At 39.9% G+C, this 17,341-nt stretch overlaps 1 protein-coding gene across 4 annotated transcripts in view; it reads right to left on the bottom strand.

Moving 5' to 3' along the window:
- The window catches only part of LOC122998051 (CAP-Gly domain-containing linker protein 4-like), a 38,180-nt gene that overhangs the window by 20,715 nt on the left and 124 nt on the right, over nt 1-17,341 (bottom strand). The window contains exons 1-7 of one of the 4 annotated variants that reach the window (XM_044374598.1): nt 14,291-17,326; nt 13,573-13,719; nt 12,414-12,553; nt 11,732-11,825; nt 9,200-9,361; nt 7,325-7,443; nt 3,517-3,765 (exon numbers count right to left, since the gene is read on the bottom strand). In XM_044374598.1, the coding sequence (XP_044230533.1) occupies nt 3,517-3,765; nt 7,325-7,443; nt 9,200-9,361; nt 11,732-11,825; nt 12,414-12,553; nt 13,573-13,719; nt 14,291-14,330 (951 nt within the window). In that variant the 5' untranslated portion in view covers nt 14,331-17,326. Of the gene's footprint in view, nt 1-3,516; nt 3,766-7,324; nt 7,444-9,199; nt 9,362-11,731; nt 11,826-12,413; nt 12,554-13,572; nt 13,720-14,290; nt 17,327-17,341 lie in introns of those variants that run through there. The other 3 variants (XM_044374597.1, XM_044374600.1, XM_044374599.1) reach the window with 3 other exon arrangements.

Raw genomic sequence — 17,341 nt, forward strand, 5'->3', positions numbered from 1 at the left:
TCTGCAAGCTACTTGTACAGCACTAGCATGATGAATCTGAAAAGCCTTACAGCCAGTGTTTACCTTGATAGACAGGTGGAGCAAATTCAGATAAGTATCCCTGATTAGTTGCTCAAGTTCTTTCACAATTCCTTCCTTCCTTAAAAGCATAAAATGGGGGCTAACATCAACTATTTCGCTATTTCATCTCTTATGACCTCAAATTTGATAAAATTGTACAATTTTAAAGCCCCATTCAAATTGAATAAACTCCTCAGCCCTGAGAATAGAAAAAGGCACTTTGATCTAATAGGAGTCATTTATCAAGATCTCTGTCATAAAAACTGAGTTGTTTTAGAATGATTGCAAATCTTTTTTCATGCCACAGGGGTCAGAAAAATCAAAACACTCTACTACCGTGCCACTCTGCAGTTACTACCAAATTTGTTTTTTGGTGAGTTTGTGGGAGTAAGAGCACACTCATGAAATGACAACTGAGATTACTTGTGAAATGCTAGAGATGTCACTGTAAAATGGCTGTTAGGACTTTCAGAGGCTGATCAAGCTGACTTTTCCAGAGTGTTAGCACTGGGTGATATTAAAATAAAGGCAACTTCAATTAAGTGCACTAGGTAGCAGTCGTACCAAATGACTGCGAGAGATTGCTGAACACATGATTGAAAAGTTGAACTTCAGACTCAAGCTCATGTTTTACACACGGATGGTTAGTGATTGCTGTATAATAGGGAGTCTCCCACCACTTGCCCAATTCACAGTATGATATTAAGTGTAAGGACACTCAACTGAATTTTCTTTAGACTTTATTACCAAAATTTTAATGTATTTTTAATTACTCTGGTAGTTATCATGCTACTGTATCAAGCTACACATTTATAGCACAGGCACAGAAAGATTCAGTGGATAAACGAGTGTACGACAACCTCTGCTGGTGCCCAAAGTACAAAACAGAGCCTTACATTTTTCTCTGACTTTTCTGCTAGTCTTGAAAACACCTTTCTCCATTTGTTCTTCAAACAAAAATAAACGGCAAATCAGTCATGATGAAAAAAAAAAGATGATGACTGTAGGTATCATCACTGCTTTTAAGGAAATAAGAGTTGGTGCTTAATAGGAGTGATGCAACTGTAAAGACTTATGCCATATTACATCAGTACAAAAGCCACATTGTAGATTGGAGTGACCGAAAACTTTCATGCCGAGTTCATTTGCCCTGTAAAGTGGCAGGTTTTTGCTAACATTGATCATGTTAGGATTTGGAGGTCTTGGTAGCGTTTTGGAATGACAAAAGTTGAATGCAAAGTCAGCTGCAAGTGATGAAAAAAAGAATGTGATGCATTTCTCAACTGACCATCTGATGTGTTCGTAACTGTGCCATGACTGCCACAGAGAAATCTGGTGATTTTCACACAGTGGATGTCTCTTTCACTTGCTTTTTGTTGGATCACCAGACACATTAAGTGTGGACTGGGCCCATGCTTTCAGCCTGCTGACTAAACGCATAAGTGATTGGAAAAAAGTTGGTGTTGCAAAATATTTAACTCACAGAACAGAAAGTATAGCACAACATAGAAAGCCTGGATTTCTGAGGTTTTCATAGATTTTTTTCAGCAGGGTCACTGTGTAGCAATATGTCAAGCTTTAACTGCGCAAGGATCATAGTTAGAAAACTGAATTTTATTTGACCTATGGGGCCAAATCTCCACAGCTTGTTTCAAGCATGTTTCATGTCATAAGGATAACATATTGCTTACACCACCACACTGAAGTTAGGTGGTTAGGTCAAGCAGCCTTAGTAAAAGTATTTCTTTGCATTACATGAGGGAATTTCTTTCCCTAAATTCACAGATAAGGGCTGGTTTGATGTACTGAAAAATCTTTTAAAAAAACAACCTATCAACAGCAAAAACTGCAAAAGCAACATTGTGACTAGGCACACACCAACACATAGACCAGCTACAGTACATCATGCAGCCAAAAAGAATAAACTGCAAGCTATAAAGAACATTTTAAAACATAAATAATTACAAGTGCTAGAATGTGACTGCTTGAGCAAGTCACTTTGTTTACACTTGATTTATCCTTTTTTATATAACACATTTTCACTTCATAGCTTAGTTCACACTGCCAGCTGTGCACAGCAATTAATTGTGTGAGATTTGATGAACAGATAAGTCTAACAGAAGAGGATGAGAGGAAGACCATGAGCAGTTTTAAACTTCTGACATTATTAACAGACATTTCACGGTATCACAACTGGAGTTGGATTAACTTGAACATTTTCAGATATATGTTGATGATATGCCAGAGTGAACTGTCAGACATAACCCTGAATGCTGGAAGGATGTCAAAAGGGTGTTGCTTAGCAACTGGAAACTATGTTTTCTTGGTTGAGGGCTAAAATAATTGTAGGGAAAAAAAGAAATCAACCAAAGCTTTTGTCTTTGCTTAGGAGAAACCACTGCACAGCTGCATGGCACTGCTGTGATGTGCCTGCAGGTAGATGAGGTTGATGGAGTAACAATCCCTTTCATAACTTACCGTTTTCCTTCATGCTGTGCACTTTTACTTTATGAACCTGTATTAGTTTGTACAATACACTGATTCAATCAATAATCCCATGGAAAAAAGATGGGTGCACTTGTGTCCAATTCTGAAGAAGGACATGACAGAGATTTCAACTCCAACCAATTTATGCTCATAAGCAAATAAAACTCCGCTGAGTAACTGAGTAACAATTGACTGTGTTTGTAGGATGGGAAGCTGGTGAGGGATCATGTCTTTGTTAATACAGTGGTGACTCATGCTTGCTGATCTCACTACTGTACAGAGGGGACTGGGCTGGAAAAACATGCAGGTACAGTGCCAGTTGTTTATGCTGTGTGTAATTTAATGGGAGCAGAGCAGCTTCAGAGGTACAGCACAATCATTTTGAAAATAGTTTAACTGTAAAATTGTCATAAACAAAATCAAATTAATGGAAAATACAAAAAATCCAATTATACTGAAATGATTCAATTACGAGGGAAGCATTCAAGCTATCAAAATGCAATTACTGGTGCATCAGCTAATTGTTTCATTAGTGACTGAGTGTGGTTTACAATACAAGAAAAGGTAGGAGAAAAAAAATGGGAGACATGTAGTTTGTTTTGTCTGTAGTAATGAAGGTCTGACCCATTTGTGTTGGAGATGAGTTGAATGCACCAACTGAGCCAAAGACAGTTACATATCCTTGTTTTACATTGAAAGTAAAGCCGCATTAGTGACTGCAGCTTTAATGCAGCACTCACTAACTGCTGCTAGGAAACAGTGTATTTCATCCTCATTTGAATTCAGCTAATCATCAAGTGTAATTAGGGGGTTGAGAAACCTCCACCTATTGTACCACTTTGAGATATGGATGGTGAAAAACATGTTTTTTTTCCAGAAGAATCTTGGCACAACTTAATTGGCATAATTGAAGGATCAATAAAGATGCTTATAATTGTTCTTGCCCTTAGATAGTGACCTACCACACACCTTCTGTCCAGCTATCACCACGCGGTCACCTAGTCGGACTCCCATGGTGGCCAGCTGTATCCTGGCCTTATCAGAGAGAGCAGGAGGGGACTGGGCTTGCAATGTAAGGGGCAAGGGGGAGCTGGGCCGGGGCAAAGCCTCTCTCAGCAAAGTCCGGAGCTCTTTGGCCATGAGGGCTGCGTCTGCCATCTCCAAGGGCATGTCGAGGGGGTCAGGCACCACGTCTGCTGGGCACTGCCCTTTTTCATTCTGTAAGAGGAGACAGGGAAAAGGCACAGAAGAATGATTATAAAAACCGATAGAGTAAATTTCATCCACCAAAGAAATGTTTCATTTGCCAGCAAGCCAAGTGAAGTCAGTATAAATATAAATCAATACAGATAAACATCTAGTTGTGTATCAGCCATACTGATGACAGACTGCTAGGACATCCAAAAGCAAAACTTTGATTTTTGCTTCAATTACCAAGAAGTTCAGCGTTATCTTTTCAGTAACAACGATGCTGGGCTTAACAGAATCTTTAATCTTATCTCTGGTGTCAGAACAAAATCCACCGGCGGTGTGTTTCAAAGCAGCTGATCAGCAGGCACACAACATGGAGGTTTAGAGAAGTGGCTCAAAGAATCTACAGTCAGTGAGAGTCGAGACGGAGTCAGCGAGCCCAAGAGTCGGTGGAGGTAGGAGGAGACGGCTGCGGAGGCGTGACAGACGAGGGGAGCTCATTCGCCACTAGTGTGAGTAATTGGGGCACACTCATGTTCGCCATCCTATCCAGCGACAATACAAGTGGTCTTTGATGAACATCAAAAAGGAGCTTGCCTTTCACCGCCAGGGCCTGTTGTTCACATGTAACACTGAGCTAATGTACACGCCACTTAATGTGCAACAGTGACTGGAATGAATGTGTTTGTGCTGGTGTGAATTTCTGCCTTTGTGTGCTGCCTGTCAGTAGTATTCAGTACAGTATTTTAGAGGACTGGTTCAAGAAAAAAAAAATTGTTCTGCTCAATGTTAATTTTAAATGCACTCTTTTGGACACTTCAGTGGGTCTCATTTAAGAGCCTCAAGGCAACATAATGCCAAGCTCTCAGACGCACTCAGCCACAGACATTTGGCAAATAATTTTGCCAAATGTGTAGCAGCCATACTCTGTGTCTGTAACAGTCGTTGAAAAGGAAGCTTTTGATTTTTTCCAAGTCTATTCTAGTAAAATACTCTTATGGCATTTGCCACATGCCAATAACTGTCAGCACACAGGTGAGTATTGTATTAAGAAACTTAAAATAATCAAAAGCTATCCCTTAACACAAAGGACTGACCATGATTTTGCGAGATGTAAATCTGCAGGCCCTGACTGAACGGTCTTTGTCAATATCATATTGCTCAGTTTTTGTTGACACTGCTACCAAAATTGATGGCTGATCGAACTAAACTTAATAAGTTAAATCAAAATAAAAAACTGAGTTATAACATCTTGTGGGTTTTTCAACAACTACAGCTCCCATGAGCAGTATGTTAATGGGAACTGTAGCTGCCAGCCAAATGCGATTGGGATGACTTCACTCTACCTACCAAAAATCCAACAGATACCAGACAGACTTGTGGCAGCGGCTCACTTAAAATCTGAAAGTGGAACCATCAAGTTAGCAATCTGCCAGAGCAACTTGCTACTAATGGAAAGTATGTTGAGTTGCCATAGCAATTAAGCCATAAGATATGTGGTAAGGGATGCATGAAAGGCCAGCAACATTTTTTATTTTTCCATCCTTGTAAAACTTCCCACTGCTCAAAACCAAGGTTTGTTGTGATAAATCTCTGCAGGGCCAGAGAGGAGAAATATCAACTTGGCTCTGGTAGCAAGCCTTATACTCCACTGCCAGCATTTTTTCAAATGCAAGTGACACAATTTAATACATCACAAATACAAAACAAATCAATGCACTGTAAGTACATGCCCTAATACATATACCAATGGTATGTGGTGGCTGATGAAGATAAAACACCATGCACTTAACATTAAATCTATTTTTTTCTAACGGACTAGTTTTACATATTTCAAGGAAGCTAAAGTTAATGTTTCTTAACTTTATGATTTCTGATTTTCTTTTTGCCATCTACTCTCATGAGTGATAATCAAATCTATATACACTCAATATTATGACTTTGAAACACCCATATGAGTGGTCTAGGCCTCATCAAAAATGGGTTTGGTCATAGTTAACATAATTGGTCCTCTAAAGCCATGCAGAGGATTACTGTGAAAAACAAAGAAAAAACAAGAGCAATATCAGAACTTGATGCAGCATATCTCTAGGGCTAATTGGCAGCAGCAAAAACTCAGTAAATCTTAAATAATAAAACAGACAGAAAATAATCTCCTCCCAATGGTGTTTTCACTTTTGTTTGGCAATATAAGGAACAAACATTCATGTTTCTAGCCAAGTAAGTCCCCAAATAAAGGGTTAAAAAAAAAAAAAAAGGTTATTAATGTGCACATCAACCAGCGGTCACATGTTGTCTGAGCTTTGCATTCACACACTAAGAAATAAAGAGCCACTGCACTCATCTTTGAGCAAGGGAATTCTTGGATTATGGTGCACAGTGCTTTGGTGACCTCCAGTGGGAAAATGTGTGCATGCAAAGACCAGGCACCATTTGTTTTCATAAACAGCTTTAATGAATCTAAAAAAAAAAAAAAAGCTTGGTTTATTGTAAATAATAATAATAATGAAGGAACATTGAGACATACAACTGCTAGTATGGATAAAAACTTTCAGCAGAACGTAAAGGCTCGACAGATCATACAGTCTTGATGCCACATTACCATCTACTGGGAATCTGCTGTTTATTCTACAATTCAAGGTTGATCAGGGCTGTTCAGCAAACCTCTCAACCAAAGCTTCAAATGACTGCAACGGCGAGACACAAAGCAGACAGATGAGCAGCTATTCAAAATATGTCTGGAGAAATTTGTATTCCGAGCAACTGCTTTTTTTTTTTTAGGTGTTATCTGCCAGCTGAATCAGACAATGCCAAACAACAACTGAGTGCAAAAAAAAAAAAATCCATCAAATCAATGTGCTTTGTAATGCAGTACAAAAAAAAAAGCAGCACACTGTGATTGGTTTATAAACTAAACAGTTTATCAATTAAAAAAAAAAAGAGTAATAACCATTGATTCACATTCAAATAATCATTAGCAGCTCAAGATCTTAGCACAGTATTTTATTACCTTTTATAGATATAGGTAAACATATATGAACACAACAGTGAGATATATTTATAATAAAGCATGAGTCACACACGCAATCAATAAACCAAAGCAAACTGAAAACACTTTATTGAACTGAAATGCATTGATAATGCGGCTCAAGGTAAAAGAACAATTTATTTTCATATTTGAGAAGTATACAATCAAAGTATGGAGTAATTCAGTGTGATCATGTGTTGTGATGTTCTGTTTTGCTTTTTTAAATTACGAAATGCTCATTTGCTCTCATGTGCAGTTCCCTCCTCTCATGAATGTTCAGTACAGATCGTTGTCAGGATGGAAAAAAAAAAAAAAGAAGATATTCAAGGTGGTTTTGTATTTTATATTTGTTACATTTCTGTCTTGATATCAACTACTTAGAATATCTTACAGTTGACAAGACCAAAAAACCTAAAGCAGTCTGTAACTAAATCAGAGCATTGGATTAAATGTAAATTTTGAAATTGTTTGTTGAAAGAATATAAATTGGTCAAATTTGTATGACAACTAGCATGTCTGCTGGTGTGTGAGTGTATGTAGGAGAAGGACATCACTTACTCTGAAAGCAGGGTTCGCTCCCAGCTCCAAGAGACACTTCACAGCCGATGTGCACAGGTTGGAAGCAGCGATGTGCAGGGCAGTGCCGAAGTCGAAATCACTACAGGTTGCATCTACCTCTACAAAAAAAGTCAGGCGAGATTGGTCACAACACTGTCTTATATTATTTTAATTAATTAATAGTTACCACAAATTAAGACACCATCATTTATGCTAAGTAGCCAGAAAATCAGAAATCCTGCCCCTGCAGAGGAAGGATCTGCATATTTATGGAAATATTACTACATTAACAGGTGCATGCAAAACCAACTCAACCACCACAACAGCAGAGTTGTTGGGCTTTCTGAAGATCCAAAGACGGTCCACAACAGTGCAGCAGTGCCTCCATTTTTCTGGTCTCTCAGTATGTTCATTTATGCATGCTGTGATCACCCTGGGTCTCTGAGATTGCCCTGTCTCACCAGTTTACAACAACACTCATTCACAATGTAATCAGCTCCTCTTGTTCAGTGTTGTATTTCTATATTTGTGGCACAGATCCAGTAAAATGTGTAGTTTGGTAATACTACTTTCAAAGCTGCACATGTAAAATTAAAAAGGACCAGTGTGTAAGATTTAGGTGGATCTATTGGCAGAACTGGAATATAATCTTCCTTATGCTTTAATTACTGTAAAATCACGTGAAAATAAGAATCGTTGTGTTTTCCCTGCCTTAGAATGAGCCCTTTATATCTACATAGGGAGCAGGTCCTCTTCCATGGAGCCCACCATGTTTCTACAATAGCTCAGAACAGACAAAGCAAACACTGACTCTAGACAGGGCCTTTCACGTTTTTCTCGAGTTTTGTGGCCACCGTAGGTTCTCCTACACGCTTGGAAGGGGGGGCGGGGGGGACGGGTATTCAGTTGGTTGCAATCTGCAACCTCACCACTAGATGCCACTAAATCTTACACACTGGTTTTGTAAGATTTTAGTTTTCACAGTCAATCATTGACCACAAGGAAATTATTTCATCATGTTCTTAGTGGTAAAATAAATGTATTCCTCTGATCATTAATTACAATATTCACAAATACTGTAAATGGGATTGTCACCAAGTTATTCTTGTAGTTGCTGTATACTACATGGCATCTGTAGAAGCTTCAGGCAGTTGATGAACATCATGTGCTGCATCACAGGCACAGTAAGGCTCACCAAGCCTGGACTGCAGACAGCATTAGATCTTAATTTTTATGTAAACTATGTACATAAAAAGACTGGATTAAACACCACTTTAAAATATAATCTATAACAAAAATTCTACCTTATGAAAAATATGATCAATTTATGTGAAACTGCCTACTAAAATCTTTAAACATTAGGCTTGTGCTTCAACAAAAATACCTAAACAGTTCTATATGCTGTGTGGTAATTCGTCCATACATGTGTGTAATAATAGGAGAAGCATCCACACACTCCAGTCTGTGCAATATTCATTTACTGAGGAAAGCTTTGGGTCAGGGACCATCTTCAAGTACACACTGCAGTGTACAATGCCTCTCCTATTGTTCTTCAAGGCATCTATATCCAGCAACATCAAAAAGGTTGATCTGCTCAGTAGAGATTTTTATAAATTAGACTCCATGCTCATGTGAAATGAGTGATAATCAAATGCAATGCAATCAATCTGCAGTAAACTCCTTCTGCCACTGTCCAAGGCTACATGCCAATTCCCTTAATTGCATCCATGTTTCTCTCACAAGCGTCTTTTCTTTGCGTCTTAGTCCCTTCCACTTAAGATGCAAGGACAGTGTAACTTACCATGGAAAATGAAAATAAAAATGTTTACTGTGCAACCTTCCCCTTCTGTTCTTTGTCTGCAGCACTGCTCTTACCTCCAGGCTGGGAGGCCTGCAACACCACCCGGATAAGCTGGGGCACATCGAAGTAAGCAGCGTAGTGCAGGGCCCTCATGTTAGTCCATCGTGAGCGAAGGTTAGGATCAGCACCCAGGGCAAGAAGCTGGTGGGCAAAACTGGCTGCTGTTTCTGCATCACCTGAGGAGCAGAGGAGCGATATGGGTACAGCACGTGTGTTGGGAGGGGGTGTAGCAACAGACAGTATAGCTCCCTACACACATGCACTGCAACTCTGCAGTTATCCGGACATTACCCGGAGGAGCTGTATGTGCAAATGTCCGAATCAGTCAGACCGGACATTAAATGGACTTTACCCTGCTTTGCTCCCTAGCATAACGTCCATTTAATGTCTGATTGAGCCAATGTGTGAATACATACTCTTAGAGCTAGTGGGAGTGTTGATGACATTTCTATCATACAGCTGTAGCTGGATAAACACAGCGGGCCAGCTAAGCTGCGTTGTTTTGGCTGGGCATGAATGCTCCGCTATGAAGGTAGCGCTGATGGGAGAGAGGACTTCCTGTGATTTCTCATAAAATAAAAGCAGTTTTGTTTTTGGTGAAAAGTTTAAAACTTCTGAATTACAACCACAGTGTACGTTTTGCCTGACGTTATGTCCTGCCTCCTGCACGCTCTACCCAGGTGTAACCCCTCACCTCAACCAAATGGAGAATTTCCAGTAGGTGAGAATGCATCTGACACAGACAATCTCCTGTCATGTGCTATATGTGTGAAAGGGCAACTCCGGACCATGTCTGGACATAATTCTCCAGACATTTGCTGGAGTTCATATGTGAAAACAGCTCATGTCAGCTATAGAGACTGTGTTTGAGGAGTAGTAATAATCAATAGCAGTGCTTACTGAGTCATACAGTATTACATTCATAATATAACACACAAACAAGACAGAGTAGATGTGCGTACACTTTTACAGTCCTGGGGCCTGTACTATGAAGCAAGTTCAACATACCCAGGATATCTTTTCATAATTTGGCTTCACTGAGCCTAATATTGGCCGTCCAGACAACCAGTACTACGAAGCTGCTATCAACGAGTTCAGTCAACTCTGGGCTTTCCAGCGACAGGCGCGTTCATGAGAGAGTTCAAAGTTCAAAGAGGTGGGGTCGTTAATAACGAGCAACATCATCAGAACCATGAATGAAGTACTTCATATATGAGATGAAACGGTAATAATAAGTACCTGCTAAAAACTTCTGTTAGGTACAGCAAAAAGTCATGTAAACGAGAAATTAAAACGAGCCTGTACTCATACAACAGAATAAGATGTAGAAACACTAAAAATAATTTCCAAATATTAAAAGTAGGTTAATAAGACTTAAAATACATGTAGGGATCATTATATATGACTTTAAGGTGCAGTGTGTAGAATTTAGTGGCACCTAGCGGAACAAACTTGGCAGAAATAGAATATAATATTCATAAGTACGGTTTCATTAGAGTATACTCTGAAAATAAGAATCGTTGTGTTCATTCACTTAGAATGAGCCATTTGTAACTACATAGGGAGCAGGTCCTCTTCAACAGAGGCCGCCATGTTGCACCACCATGTTTCTACAATATCCTAGAACAGACAAACCAAACACTGGCTCTAGAGAGGGCATTACCTGTTTTTCGCGAGTTTCGAGGCCACTGTAGGCTCTCTTACACACTTGGAAGGGGAGGATGAGGGGAGGGTATTCAATTGGTGTCAATCTGCAACCTCACCACTAGATGCCACTAAATCCTACACAGTGCACCTTTAAGTATAGAGTATTTTTTGCTATTTACTAGGTATGATGATAAAGAAACCATTCTGAATACGTCACATAAAAAAAACTTAAAAGTAATGCCATGTTTCTGCTACTGAAACAAAGAGTAGAAAAGTAGTTAATGACTGGTGACCAATTAACAGTGTGTGGTTTATTTTTATAATAAAAACAATATTTTGTTTTTATTTCCAATTATCATCACACAGATGTCTCATGTTATTCTAAGCAACATGATGCAATCAGCGTGTAAAATCATCCACACTATCAGCTGTCACTCTGGGGATCAATGAACTTTATACCATTAAAATGCATTGTGTTGTAAACAATCTCTGTTTTAAAACCAGAGTGGAAATGGAAAGCCTGCAACAATAAAATGTTTCCACTGACCTATAAAAATATATATATAGCTCTTTTCTACTTGTCACTTCATTGTAAACTCAGGACTTTTGTTCATGTTGGGATCCTGTAGGAATGATGAGTCTTTTTTTCCAGTGATCTGATTGGTCAGTGGTCGAGGTGTTGACAAGTTGTGAGCTGATCCTCTGAGGTTAACTTGCTCCGGAGCAGGTTAGCACTTCAGCATAAGTTACCATGGCAGTGTACCCCGGTAAGAAGTGAACCACCGTCGTAGGACTGAAACCCAGAGTTGGACCTGAAGTTACCTTACTAACCCCATATCCTGCTTCATAGTACAGGCCCCTGATGAGAGCGTTTATTCAACACCCCTGTCAACACTAACCGATGCCCGGGGCCCCGGCCTTGCAGCAGTAGTGCAGTAGGCTCATATCTGTCAGGCCATCTCGATCATTCACACCGCAGCCTCTCTTTAGGATCTGTGCAAAGACAAGAAATGCAGTGTGCCACTAAGGACCAGTGGTGTCACTGTGCAGAAATATTACATAATAGGCTATAAAGTGAAACTCAGGGGGAATTGATTGAATGAATGACAAGCATGCTGGGCCTCTCATAACTCTAGTCATCTTCAAATTTGGACGTGAATTGTTGTGCAGACTGACATGGAAACAAGGCATTTATTTCTCAAGGGTAGTAGTTATTAAGTGAGGGAGAGAGAAAATAATCGCCTGCTTTTACCCTTGAGACAAGTGCTTGCCTGCACAATTTACTGCATTGCAGCTACTTTGTGTAACTCTGGTTAGAGGAGGTTTGGGGGAGATTGACAGGGCCTCCACCAACAAACAAAAATATATTTTTTAAAGTGTTCTGGTGTTTACAGTTAACATATTTTGGTATGAAATGTTTATTTATTACAGTGTTTTTTGCATTGATTTGTGAATGATTCAATGAGTCATTTGTGAATTCCAAGTTTTACGCTACAGTACAGACAGAAGGGTTTGCACTAAAGCAATGTAATTAAAGTGTATTAGAGCGTGTGAACGGTGAAAAATACTGAAGGGCATCACCTCATTGCCAATGAGGTCGATGTTCTTCTGGACCTGGGGGACCCACTGTCTGAGGACAGCAAACAGCTCTGGTATGGTCGTGCTGGGATCTAGAAGAACCTCCCTGCACTGGGGCTCACTGGGGTCAAAGAAGGAGAATTCTGGAGGTGGTGGGAGGGACAAAAACAACAGAAATACACGTTAACTGTAACGTAATTCACCTTGATTAATAGAGCCAGGAATCCAAGGCTTTATGATCCCCTTTCTCCTGTACTGTGTATGCATGTGAAGAGAGCATGTGTGAAAGTCTGCAGCACAAACATACAGTATAGTAACTTTTTGCAGACTGTTCAATCGATTCAATCAAATTACTAATCTTGGGAAATGCCCTTGCTGTGCTTGCAGGGGCGGATGAAATCAGATTGGCAGTGGATGGCATGCTGTGAACCAAATGAAGCATTAGAAAGCCTGACTGAGACTGAAAAGAAATAGGCTTGGCCTTTCACAGTGAATACCAACACTTAGAGTTTAACATGCACCAAAACCCTCTACATTTGCTTTACTGACTGCATTACATATGAGGGGAATCCATTCAAGAGCCCTCTGTGCTGATGAATGACCACCCAAAAGCTGACTGTATTATTGTAACACTCCACTAAAATAAAATCATCTGTTCAATTGTATACTTTGTCAAACACATTGGACTAGATGAGTTAATATGAAGACAAAGTGGAACTAACATTCTCACCTGCTATTTGAGACCATTGTGAATCATAATGTTGAGCTATTCACTATCTTGAAAATACTGCAATGATGTGATAATGAAAAACAGATATTTGACAACCTAAAGTTAGTATCATCAGTCAGCATAGTCGCTGAGTGTGGGTTCAGGACTTCGATCTCTTGTTCCACCAGGATCATCATCATTATTTCAGACATAATCGTTACAGCTTGAATCTTGATTTGTCTCGACTATCAAATAGTCAGTAATCCACTGATTATTATTTCAACTAAAAAAACACAACAGTAAGCATGTGATATCCAACCTTTTCACTGTCTGTTCAGTTCTGTAGTGAGTATATTAACTAGCCTGTGACACATACATCACTGTGTGTATGTACTGAATGTGTGCATGAGTGTGTGTGTGTGTGTGTGTGTGTGTGTGTGTGTGTGTCCTCACCACAATCACTGGGCATGGGTGCAGAGGCCACCTGGTGGATAACCGGCCGCTGATGGGAAGAGACTCTAGTGTGGCAGCCCAGGACAGTGTCCCCCTCGACAGGCTGTGAAACATCCTCCTTTGTCATCTCCCCCTCAGGGCCTGAGGCTGCAACAATATTAGAAGTCCTATTCTGAGACCACAAGTAGGTCTAATCTAAATAAAGCAGTGAGAACTACACTTGTTTAATGAGGAGACGTGACTTCACTGAAGCTTTCAGGTGATCTGGCACCATCCAGATAAAAACAGTGAGCTTCTCAGTTTGGGCCTAGTACTGTATGTTACTCTGAAGATTGCATATGCACAAAAAAAATATATATGCAGTAAATTATCACAATACCTATAGGTGAAAAAACACATCTACAGTAAACGGTCAAACCAACAAGATAATCTGAGATATACTGTATGTAGGCCTAAGGATCACAGACTGAGGAAATCTGAATGGGAAGCTTGAGTGATGTTATTAGTTTTCCTTCAGAAGACTTTAAAAACAAAGTTAGGTTTATGGTGAATATGTATGCTAAACTACTAGCGTGATCTTAAAACACACTGTACAAGGAAACAGGAAGATGAGGAGCAGGATAAGAAACATAAGAGGTTGAACTAGAAGCACAAACACAGGCCTACTGCTGGGAAGGCAACACTGAGCCTAAAATCTTCCCAAACAACCAACACTCACTGTCATTATCTCCTTTATCCTCTTTCTTGTTGATCTCCATGAGAGTCTCCCAATCCAGCTAAGCTAAAATCAAGAGACACAAACTGGATCTAGAGGAACATCTAACCAAGCCGATTCCCCAAAATAACTCCCGAGCACACAGCCTGTCCCCTCCTCAATCTCCAATAACACACCCTGCGTCTCCGACTATACCCTGTTGATCCCCTGACTCCCAGGTCCGGTGGCTATTTACGGCCTGCGCACTTTCAAAGCATGGTGTTGTCGCGTCTGACTCTCCCCGGGCGGAATGTCACTCTCACTTTCCAGCCGTGTGCACTGCTGACCCCGCCGCCACCTCATCTGGTCAACCATAAGAGCCACAATGCAGAAAATGTGGCTGCAGGGTGACAGTGCAAACAAACACAGCGTAAAAAGGGCAGCAAAGTGGCGGCTGTGATTAGGGGGAGGCCTGTCCTTCACTGTGACGGCTCGGGTCTGATTCCCCTTCACAGCGAGCATCCGCCCTGCTAGCGCCGATAGGCAAGACGCTGATTCCCTAACAGCTCCGGGAAGAGAGAGGTGTAGCTGAGCCTCACATGTGACCTCTCTGGAAATTTTTTTTTTTTTCTCTATTCTAGGTTAAGTGTCATAAATAGCCTCCGACAGAACTATGCATATTTGCAGAATGTGCTGCAAGAAAAGAAGAGCAACGGGGCAAACAATAGACCTTTTTTCACAGCTGACAATTTGACTTTGAATTTAACAGTAGGAAGAGCACAGGTGTTATTAATAACATCAACGAGGGCTCCGTTCTACTCAAGTGTCCGACTGCAATGACAGTTTGACAGTGAACCAGCATGCAAATTATCCAGAAGCAGCTAATGGAATCCAGTCAGCATTAATTATTTTGTTTACACCCGTGTTTTTCCTGCTGTGACATGTCAAAATGTCTTGTTTCATAAAGGCCTGTCGTACTTCTGAACTCACATTCAAATTTCTGACAACATACTGTGATTAATGCTGGGCAGTTTTTAGTCAGAGAAAATTGATGATTTGCTTATTTTGCATGTGATGATACAACCCTTTCATGTTATAAATCCACAGAAATTCAACACTATATCATTTTTTTATAAAATCACATGGCCTGTTTATTCATTTATTTTAGCCAATTAGGGATGACTAAATCACAAATTACAATTTTTGTGCAGAACACCTCATGTTTTAAATGTTGGCCTCAGTTAACCCTTCTGTTTAATGTAATGCCAGACTGAGGATCACCTTACTGGGTTAAGGCTCCATAAGCTATTACATAAAACTGCTGTGTGACAGGCAGCCCTTTACTGGTACGAGACAAACAGTGAAACTTCTCATCCCCATCTCAATTAAATCAATACAGACAACTTTCAACTGAAATCCAGTGCAAGTTTTTATGGTCCCATGTGTCCAGCACATAGCACTGTAAAGTTTGTAAAATAAAATGTCTGTTAATCAGGCTAATCAGGAGCCGGCGGTCATTACCCAGCTTTAAACTGAGAGCTTACTGAACACCACGCTCAGCAGTACATGCACTCAGTAGGTGTTTTCCAGCTTCCCTTGCAGAACAGAAGACTGCAGGAGGATGAAATTAGAGGAGGCAACGCATTGTTCCATTTCTATATGGAAAAATGGAAAATACCTAGTCGGTGCATGCAATTGAATATTATTGTGTTTGACACTACAGAAAAGACACAGCTATGGAAAAATACAAGCTTTAACTAGACTGTATTATTTCTAATTCCTGAAGTCATCTCTGTTAAGCAGAGAACATAAATGGTCATTTAAAAATCAGTAGCTCAGCACTCACTGTCCTGCTGCTACTCGTACAGAGTATGATGACAAGTTGCTTATGCCTCTCTGAGGTCAATGACTGGCCATCTAGAGATTAGGACTTTGCAGTGGGACTCGGGACAATGGCCTAGTTTTTCCAATAAGCCTCTCCTTGTTTGTTAGGCCAGTGATGTCATCCTGCTCGCATCCTCACAGCTAATGACAACACAGTACTCTGACATATTTCACACTCATAACATTCTGGACCCCGTTGCTTTAGGACTACTTATCCCAGACAGCCGTTTTGCCGACCTCCAGTACATGTGAATCTATTAATTACTGGTTTAACACATCATTACAACAACAATGTTCCGATTGCGGAAGTACACACAAAAATCTTACCATTATAATTCATTATGATACAATAAAAAATACAATACAGTAAGAAAATGCTGAAATCAAGATTATTTGAAAGCCCTTGTTAGAAATACACATCTATGTTCCACCAACACAAGTGTTTTCACTTATCTGGCCTGATTAGACACCTTTATCATTTTCATCAGTACATGTAGATTGGTTACATCCTGTCATTCCCAGCATAGCGCCACCCAACTTGAGGAGAGGGCTAATCATACAGAATCATTGAAAACACCTGTGTGCATCCCACTATTTTACAGTTAAACGCCCCTTATAGAAGTTATTCACAAATACCTACTCTTATATTGCTCCACAGAAATAATATAACAGAGTTGTTTGATAATCTATCTTGTGCTACTTGTCCACTTTGTGACGGTGCAACTTCAGCATAGCGTTAACTACTTTAAATATTACAGCTCAATAAGTATGTGAACTTATCAGATGTCTAAACACTCATTTTACTGATTTAACTATTAACTTTGGCTGTGAACATCACTGCTATTTAACCTAGATAGCTGACAGTAAACGGTTAGCCGGCTAGCATATGTAAAAATGCCGGTTCTGTCTTAATGACAGCTACAGTATATCGTATTTCTTTTTGTCCATATCTAGTAAATATAGGCACTTAACAGCCACTGATTTATGCACATGCACTGTGGAAAAAAGTTGCCAAGAAAGATAAAAGTGCCCTCTCTCTCATGTTCACTCACGCTAGCTCCTCAGAGGTAATGTTATCTAGCACAAATATTGGGCCAAGCCTTCTAGCTGATTAAAATACACGTTGCGACCACGAATAGAAATAAACGGCCTAATAAAAACAGGTAGCTAACGGCACATTAAGAAAAATAA

This window comes from Thunnus albacares, chromosome 15 (genome assembly GCF_914725855.1).
Source record: "Thunnus albacares chromosome 15, fThuAlb1.1, whole genome shotgun sequence".
Taxonomy (NCBI): Eukaryota; Metazoa; Chordata; class Actinopteri; order Scombriformes; family Scombridae; genus Thunnus; species Thunnus albacares.